Genomic DNA, 9,723 nt, shown 5'->3' with positions numbered 1-9,723 from the left:
ATACCGCTGTGCCACTGGGGGGGGGGGCAACCTAGAATGTACCCTTAGGATCTGACCCCTATGTTATTTATCCCTTTGTGCGTTAAACAATACGTCAGCTAGTACCTAATAAAATAATTGGTTATATTAGTACCTAATAAAATAATTAGTTGTATTAATATTTGACAACACAAGAGAATTACTGTAATCTACTCTATGATAGTTAGACAGATTATCTCAGTTTTCATTGGATATATACCTGTATTATCTCCAGGTTGAAATAAAACACTTTTGTTTCCAACTCTTAAAACAATAGAACCATGGGCGCGGGGTGGATCCATAAAATATTTCCCTCTTGTCACTACTTCAAAATTAGGAACGGCAACAGACAGCCTTAGCAGTTTTAGCATAAATACAAAATACAAATATTTTTAGGAACTGTATAAGCAAGCTTAAACAATTCTCCACAAGGCGACAAGCATTTTACATCTAATTACACTTTCAAGTCACTCAGCCTAATAACAGATGTTGTTGTGCATTTTGCACACACACATTTGTTTAAGGATTAAATTTTGGTTGAACTATTAAGCTGTGTTATCCTACCCTGTGTCTCAGGTTATAAGTAAGGATAAGATTTCTGGCGAAAGAGTTGGCGAAGGCGTGGTAGAAGTTGAGGACCTCCAGAAGTTTGTCCCTCTTAATAGCGTGGAGGTCGCAGTATGTAAGGGCTCGAACGTTAGCGCATGACTGGCCAATGGTAGGTTCTTTCCAGAAAACGTCCCCAAAGACATCACCTTTACCTACAACATGGGATGAAGAAGAATACAATTAACTATAGTTGTGAAAATTATAGGAACAGTCACACGTCATATTTATAAAAGCAGTCACACGTTATATTTATTAAAACAGTCACACGTCATATTTAGTCACATGCCATGACCCATTTTGCTTAAGTTTGAACTTTTATCTTTAGTGTATTAACAACAATGAAAGTTCTCTAAACAACTGGTTTACGCGAAAAATTTAATAGTATTATTCAACATTCTGAAAAAAAAACAAATATTATAAGTTTAGATATTTTAACGATTTTGATATGAGCATATTACTGTTATCAATATGAATGCTAATATCAAATGTTTAATTTTTGAAATAATTTAACTTAATTTAACATAAACTACACTAATGCTTGTTTGTTTGTTTTTTGAATTTCGCGCAAAGCTACACAAGGGCTATCTGCGCTAGCCGTCCCTAATTTAGCAGTGTAAGACTAGAGAGAAGGCAGCTAGTCATCACCACCCACCGCCAGCTCTTGGGCTACTATTTTACCGACGAATGGTGGGATTGACCGGAACATTATAACGCCCCCACGGCTGAAAGGGCTAGTATGTTTGGTGTGACGGGGATTCAAACCCGCGACCCTATACTAATGCTATTAAAATATCACTACTTCAAGGTTACGGTTAAGTAAGCATTTTTTATGTAATAAGAAATAACGAGTTGAAGAAACTTTTTTGATCTTTGTTTTTTCCTCATCTCAGTACATCCTGTATAGAAGATGTCCATTAGCGTACTTGTGCGATACTATAGATAAATGATTTTTTTTCTTGAGATGAATTTGGCCGAAAGAGCGTTCATTAATAATCCAAAATATTATTAATATTTTTAAGTGGTGGGCATATATATATAAACTACATGGAATAAAGCATATAAATCTGATCATGTTTTCCGTGAATTGTTTCATCATTTCAGAATCTAGAACATTGGTAATTTATTTGTTTGTCGATTTTGATTCGCTTGCCTGTCACTGGAGTGGTAAAATTTGGTTACAAAACTAACTGATATATTTGATTCTTGGAAATCTAAAATTATGAGACAATAGAATAATCTTGTTCTCGTACGTGAAAAGTTCCTTTTGATCAAGTAAAATAAAACGTTCTGCCAAAACTATGGGATATCCACCGAAGGTGCTCATGCTTGGCAGGAGAACTTAAAAGGTAGATTGGTACTCTTCATGACTGTGGGTGCTATGAAAGTGCCGAGACATGCCTCATGTATATCATCATCCCTAAGAATGTTCAGCACCATTTTGATTGATGTAAAAGCTCCGGAACTCCTGGGTAGGGGTATAATGTGACGGATAAGTCCCACTACTCCATGGTAAAGAGTAGGCCAAGAGTTGGCGGTGCGTAGTGTGGCTTACTAGCTGTCTTCCCTCTTAATAGCTAAGGGATGGCTAATGCAGATAGCCAAGGGGAAAAGTGCTCGAAATTCAACAAAGAAACAAGCACAATAACTTTGTGGAATGATGAAAGTTTCTTTGATTAAGCAATCATTTCAAACGTCTTATCTGTCTCCATATATGCAATCATTTCAAACAATCATTTCAAACTTCTTATCCTTCTTATCTCTCTCCATATATGGCAATCATTTCAAACGTCTTATCTGTCTCCATATATGCAATCATTTCAAAATATATGGAGACAGATAAGAAGTTTGAAATGATTGCATAGATGGAGAGAGATAGGTGAACAATTCGACCGAGGTTGTCTTGTGCAAACTATGTAGAACTGAAACTGGGGCATTGTGTCGTGAGTTTAGTATTGTGCATTGGGTGTGGGACCTATCTGTGACCCAAGGAGAACTTAAGTTAATACTTTACAAGAGCCATTGCAAAGTTGTTTGGTCAGCAGTTAATACGTTGTAGTAGTTGGATAAAGCTTTCTGTCATAAATTACATATGACCTTTGCCTCGTTTCAAATTAACAACACCAACATCTTAGAATGGCCCACCCTAGTCCTGATCTAAACCTTGTAGAACACATTTAGGAACAACAACAACAAAAAAAAACGATGTATTTGGAAAATTAGACCATAGCCTTTCAACCAGCTTTTAAGGTAATAATGAGGCAAATTTCACAAGTCAAGCTTTAGAAACTAGCTGAAACATGCCTCACAAAATTTCAGCAATTAATCTGGACAGCTGATCTATACTGCATTAGGAGAGGCTTAAACCACGAGTTAAAATGATACATTTTACATTTGGGGAGAAGAAAAACAACCTTACATGAAATAGAGAACTGTATCGATCTCCGGGAAAGATTTTACTCTTAGTTTTTTAAAGCTTGACAGTTTCCATCAAATGATACGAGAACGGTTTCAGTTAAAATCATGAAAATTGTATTGTGGAGTGATTCTAGAACACCAAGTTGATTTTTATTTAGAGAATAAAGAAATCTGCAGAGTTTAATCAAAATCTCTATCAAACTGCTGTCAGGTAAGTGAATAAAAAGTAAATAATACCCTAAATGGTAAATGGTAATTACGTAATTGTTCAGTAAATTCGATACTGGAAATATTTAAAATCATATAATATGATGTAACATAAAAAGTATAAAAATATTTCAATAAAATGTTTTATTTTATAAGAATGAGGAATGAATTTTCAAATAAAATTCAACAAAATTATTGAAATAATTCCACGTTCAGGTTTTTTTTTTAAACAGACAAAAAAAAAAACGCACTAAAAGACTATTAAGTGATGAGCTATAAAAAGTATGTGTAAACATAACCATAATGAGGAACTTTTAATCACTTCGCTTGCTCCCTCTGGAGGTGTAACGTAGAATTTATAGGGGTATTAAAGAGCAAAAAAATGCACTGCAGAATTCGAGCACTGGGTAACATTCGATATTGTACACACTTTCCTATAAATTAATAAAAGCAAACACACTCATCGTTTTTTCAGATCTAACTGTCACCTAACCTGCAGTTGTACTGATAGCATAAGAAAAATCATCAACACTGATGATATATATATATACTATAATCTGAATTAAACTCTAATTCATTCACTTCGAAGCTCTAAACAAAATAAATAATTATCCTTATATATTTTAGCTTCTGTTATTTGTTTTTATTAATGATAACCAGAAAAACAGCTCTTTCGAAAGTAAGATACAACCTGTATCTTCATTGTAAACATAATGGTAGTCAGTTTCTTAAAAATTACAAGCTAGAATGCTACGAAGTTGTAAGTGAGCTTTTAAGTTTTGGATGCATATTTAAAAAAAATGTTAATCAGACCTTGGCATTTGCATTATATACATATATTCAGGTGAGTCCATGTTTCGACTTTTGGCTAGTTTCGATATACAAGTACAATTATTTAAAATGAATAATTTTAGTTTACATTTCTCCAAAATCCTTATATTAAGTTGCCTCAGTCTTGAGCAAACGGTTAAAAAAACACACACACAAAAAACTCATTCTACTTGTATAGTAACAGTCTCATATTTTTCAAAGAAAGATTACAGACTGTTTTGAAGTTAACAAACTGGCTATAATTTGTGTACGTACTTCAATATAGAACTCAGAGCGCATAGCTTTGATACAAATCGTTAACATAGATTCTAAAAAAAAAAAAAGTGCATAAAGCGTAGAGAAACAAACACCTTACTGTGTGGAGATAAAATGGAGTAACCAGAAGCTTGCAATGCGAGGATGTAAGTTAAGATAAAGACTAGTGTTTGCTTGCACATCGTGTGCTTCTTCTTCTAGTGGAGTTTTTATCTTTTTCCTGACAATGAAGATTGATGACAACTTTATGAAGTCGCCCTTATAGATGTTGGCTGCGTCGTGTTGGAGCGCGTGCTTGTCAAGTGCTTTATGCAGTAAATTTTCATTGCCAGCGTAGGCAGATTCTTCGAACCGATATCTTACACTGATCTTGAAGGAAGTTTGTTTGTCGTTACTGTCTATTTTGGAACTTACTACCACAAAAACTTTATTTGCGCTGGAATAACCTTGACAGTTGTTCTCAGATCAACTATAGTATAATTATAGATATACTGCAAACGTTTGAGGCTGGTGTCTTGACACCACCTATTACATCCTTTGCTGCTAACAACTACATGGTATGGTTGGATGTTGTAGGGTAATATAACATTTTGGTACGTATTGGTAACTTATAGGACGACACGTTTCTACAGTTTATTTACATTTCACAGTAAGGAAATTAGACGTCAGTAGCCATTGTGTCGCTACAGCAACTTTTGCATATATCATCTAAAAGAAGAAACCTGGATTTGAAGGATATTTGTTTGTCTGTCCGTGAAGACCACGAACTGCCTTGCGTACAGAACTTCAATTGATTTCTTCATGAAGTCATTGATGTCCAAGTGTCTTGCAACGCTATTCTTACCAAGTTATGATCGTATTTCAAATACTGTAATATCTTTTAACACTAGCTTATGATTGGATCGAGTAATTTTAGTAACTCAAATATCATAGAAACATATGAGTGTCTTCAGGCTAGAGAGAAAAAAACCAACAAACTCGTGACAACTTTTTGTTTCTCGTAATACACATTTCAAACTCCTAGCTGGCTGATGCTACACAACAGAAATATAATAAATTTTGTAGGTTAATTTTAACTTATTGTAATTCCTTTCTTGTTAGGAATTTTCAATGATGGCTTACGTATTTGTGAGCTAACACATGAAAACCTCCACGTAGTTGTGAGACGTTTTCATCCTAGTCACCTGCTCTATAAAACCTGACTTTTGTTGAAAAATAATTGCTGACCTAAGTTTAAAAAAAGAAACAAGAAAAATTTCAAACTCTTTCTCACCTAAAATAGCTACAACTTCGTCATCTTGTATGACCTCTAACGACCCTGACACAACAAAGCTAAGCGTGTCGATGCTTTCACCAGTGTGGTAAAGAAGGTCACCTGGAGCACTGTGATCCATGGTGAAGTACATAGCGAGTGCACGTAGACAGCCATCACTGGCTAGACGAAAAGCAGGGTGTTCGTTAAACACCTTTCGGTTTAGATGGACACAAATATCCGCGGTCATATCTTTTGGACAGTAACTTAGCACCTAAAAAAACGTTATTTTTTGAGTAAGTGAAACTGTTATCTTTTCCATTTCCAGTGCATATTTTAGTCAAGATGTATGGTATTATACGTTCGTTAAGTCATTAGTAAATGTTATTAAGAGGCTGGAATTTCATAACACGGTTTCCCAACTTTTTACACATGTGGACAGAAATAAATTTTATAAATTATTTTAAAAAATACAATTAAAAGTATACATTACACGTAACACTTAACACGGTTTTCAGATTGCTGTTTGGTTAGTTTACTATGTAGATAACACGATAATCAAGGTTTTTACTTTTCACTACTAGTGTTTCGTTAAAATGTTAGTCACAGAACTTAACTAATTTCCACGAGTCATTTAGGCTTAAATTGCATTCTTTTGTTCTAAATAAGAGTCAGTGTGCTTCTCGAGTATCAAGGACGTTTACCTTGCGATTTTTGGAATGTATACCGGGCACACGCACACTACACTGCTGTTAGTAGTAAACAATCATTATTGACAAGGTTTTTTACCTTTTTTATGTCAATTCCTTTGCTCATGACCCATGTAGAGACTACATAGTCCATAACTCGCTCGCTTAAAGCTTTTGGAACTTCGTGCAACTTCATAAACTCACGGACGTTGTTTAGCATGTCATGGTAACGTGCTGTTGCTGATGTCATCTGTTGAATGATGGTCGTCACATGGCCAAAGATTGTGGCGTATAGAAGAGCTATAAGTACACATTTATGTTAAAACATGTTTAAATATGAATACATATTTATTTTGTACAACCATATAGTAAAGAAAAACAAAAAACTAAGAAAAAAGCTCACGTAGGATCTCATAATAAAATATGAAATTTTTTTATGATGAGATGTTTTTGGCTTTGATGCCCTTTGGTGCCACGCTACGTAAGTAGTTTCAAACAGTTTTGTAAATATGCTGTTTGGGAAATATAATGTTTGCTTTTTTTACAGTGGTCTTTTACGAGAATTTGGGAAAATATCTTCCTTTGTTGGTGTTATATTATTGCTTATTCGTTTCATGTGTGTTTCTTTAAATCGAATAGTTTATTTCTGGCCTTTCTTTATAGAACTACATACAGAAATCGACTAGTGCCTGGAGAAGAATCTGCTTTAGTAATTGATAAGCAATCATCCAAGCAGTTTTGAGATATTACCTTTAAGTTTTCAAATGCAACGTTCGGTTCGAAGCAGTTGCTCCAATGTGTATATCATTGCAAACGTAGGTCCAAAGTTTTTATTTTCTCCCTAAAATTAAATTTTGTTCAGCTCTTCAAGCCAGTCGACTGCCTGGTATTTCACTTACTGCTTATTGGCTGTGACGTTGGGAATCGAATGAACGTGTTTTTTTTAACAGATTATTGTTTCTTCCGAAAAGTTATGCGTTATAGGATCGAAGAATTATTCATTAAATGCAATCACACTAAGACTACTGTATGGGATATGTGTGTCTCTAATTATCAATGTGCACAGTGTGTTACGTGTTTCCTTCTTTGCTTTCTTTTGTGCCAACAGCGGGAATCGCACCTTATATTCTAGCCCTCAAGCTTAGCGTTGAGCCACTAGGAGACATTATTTGTTATTCCTAATATGAAATAGTATTTTGAAAGCAGAAGCTTTGAACAGAGGTTGAGGATAAAAAAATCTTGAGAGACTGAATTGCAATTATTAATTCTATTCTGTTAGTTATAGAAATGTTTCAGAAATACATGTTGAATTACTGAATTTATTGAATCTCAAAAACAAGCCAGGTCCTGGACTAATCTGTAATTTACGTGCTTTGGTTATCGAAAACTTTATACTGCAAATTGTAGTCCTCTTATACAAACCAACTTCCCACATATATTGTACATAACTGGCATTGTAATTTAAGTAAAACTTTACACCGAATATTAATTCTAACCAGAATCAGTCTTTTTGACCTGGATAATGGTTTCGGATGCTTTAAAAATCCTTCTAGCATACTCTACTAATTTTTATGTAAATCGCTATACAAATTGATAAAAAATATTTCAAAGTTACCAGGATAACAACACCACTTTACTATGTCTAAATCTTTACGAAAAAACAAACAAACTTACAAACTAGTTACTACACAAGATTTGAATGATAACAATCAGAATAACAACTTAACTTTATTGTGTTTAAACCCTTACGAAAAAAAACCCAAATAAACAAACTTACATACTGGTTACTACTCACGATTTTAATGATAACAATCAGGATAACAACATAACTTTATTGTGTCCAAATCTTTACGGAAAAACGAACTAACAAACTAGTTACTACACAAGATTTGAATGATAACAATATAGTAATTTATCATGATTACAAATGATCGATATATGGGTATAAGTAAATAAAATGGAACGTTTATAAGTACACAGTTAAAACAACTTTAGTTAGCTTCCATTTTAAAAACAATTCTGCATCTTTCGACCCTTCGTCATCCTCGGGAGTAATTTGCAAGAATGACGTCGTTATAGATCATAATTTTATGTTTATGTTTGCAAAGCTTTGAAGATAGGCATTAAGGAAGAAGCTTTAATTAAACGTGTAGCAATTGGAAGAGGATTTAATCCAAATATTGTTGACAGAGTTTTTAATAAATTTAGTAATAGTTCAATTACTTCCAAAAATATTAAACTAGCATATTTTTACGAGAAAAAAAAAAAAAGCTTTATTCTTGCCTTATATTCCAGGATTAACTAGTCAATTATTAAATTCGTTTAAGAAACAACTCACATATTAATATATCTTCAAACTCATTAATAAGAATAATTAAATTTTAGGTAATACCAAATATACAATATATTTGCATAATAAAAACTGGGATTTACAAAATAGAATGTGAATGTGATGGTATGTATAACAATCAAACTACAAAGAACTCAAAGTAAACATTACGTGAACATAGAGGTTGCTTAAGAAATAATAGAATTGAAAGTTCAGCTATAGCAGACAAATAATACAATACACAATCCTATGGGATAAAATGATAAATCTAGTTCAACCTAACAGTTGCTAATAACGCTCTGAATTTTTAGAAAGGTCGGTTAGCAAGTTATGTAAGTAGTGTAGAACGTTATATCACATGACAAGATGACGACGTATAAACGTCGTAACATACTGAGTGGTCTTTATATGGACGCCATTAACGGCATCAGTAGTGTTTTAGTTGTGAATTGATAAACGTTCCATTTTATTTATTCATTTGATAAGAGTCATCTGTTGTTGGGTAAGAAGCTATTTAACAATTTTTGCAATGTCTAATAAACTGTAATAGCAACATAAATGTTTTCGAAGTCTAAGGTTGGGATGATTTAATACACCGTACTTTTCTTTACTAATGAGTTGGTTCTCATTCAGAGGTCTGAAATAGGCGGGTGAGGTGTGAAACTTATCATGGCCTAAAGCTCGTTTGTTTGTAATTAAGCACAAAGCTACACAATGGGCTATCTGTGCTCTGCCCACCACGGGTATCGAAACCCGGATTCTAGCGTTGTAAGTCCGCAGACATACCGCTGTGCCACTGGGGGGCCGTTTTAGGTGTATGGGAATATTAATGTTTCTCTGCTATTCAGAGAGATGCTGCTTTGTTACTTATGTTTTACTTTTTAATACGTTGTATACAATTTTATGTGTCATACTTGGGTGATAAAAATAAACTATGAGTTCCCAAAGAAAGGGTAAGATTTAGTGATATAACCTTTAGCATTATCATTCGAAAAATTACTTATAGATTCAACAAACACTGATTTTCCTAATTTAACTCAAATGAAGGAATTGTAATGTAATTTTCTGAACAAAAAACTATTTATTTTTTTTATATACGGGGACATTTTCTCCCTCTT

The 9,723-nt window shown here is 33.7% G+C and overlaps 1 protein-coding gene across 1 annotated transcript in view; it reads right to left on the bottom strand.

Moving 5' to 3' along the window:
* Positions 1 to 9,723, bottom strand: part of LOC106461810 (potassium voltage-gated channel protein eag-like) — a 112,307-nt gene that overhangs the window by 11,159 nt on the left and 91,425 nt on the right. The window contains exons 7-9 of the mRNA XM_022388941.1: positions 6,377 to 6,576; positions 5,609 to 5,861; positions 583 to 779 (exon numbers count right to left, since the gene is read on the bottom strand). Of these exons, the coding sequence (XP_022244649.1) occupies positions 583 to 779; positions 5,609 to 5,861; positions 6,377 to 6,576 (650 nt within the window). The remainder of the gene's footprint in view (positions 1 to 582; positions 780 to 5,608; positions 5,862 to 6,376; positions 6,577 to 9,723) is intronic.

Source organism: Limulus polyphemus, unplaced genomic scaffold (assembly GCF_000517525.1).
Source record: "Limulus polyphemus unplaced genomic scaffold, Limulus_polyphemus-2.1.2 Scaffold41, whole genome shotgun sequence".
In the NCBI taxonomy this organism is placed as follows: Eukaryota; Metazoa; Arthropoda; class Merostomata; order Xiphosura; family Limulidae; genus Limulus; species Limulus polyphemus.
This window is presented reverse-complemented; position numbering and strand designations above follow the sequence as displayed.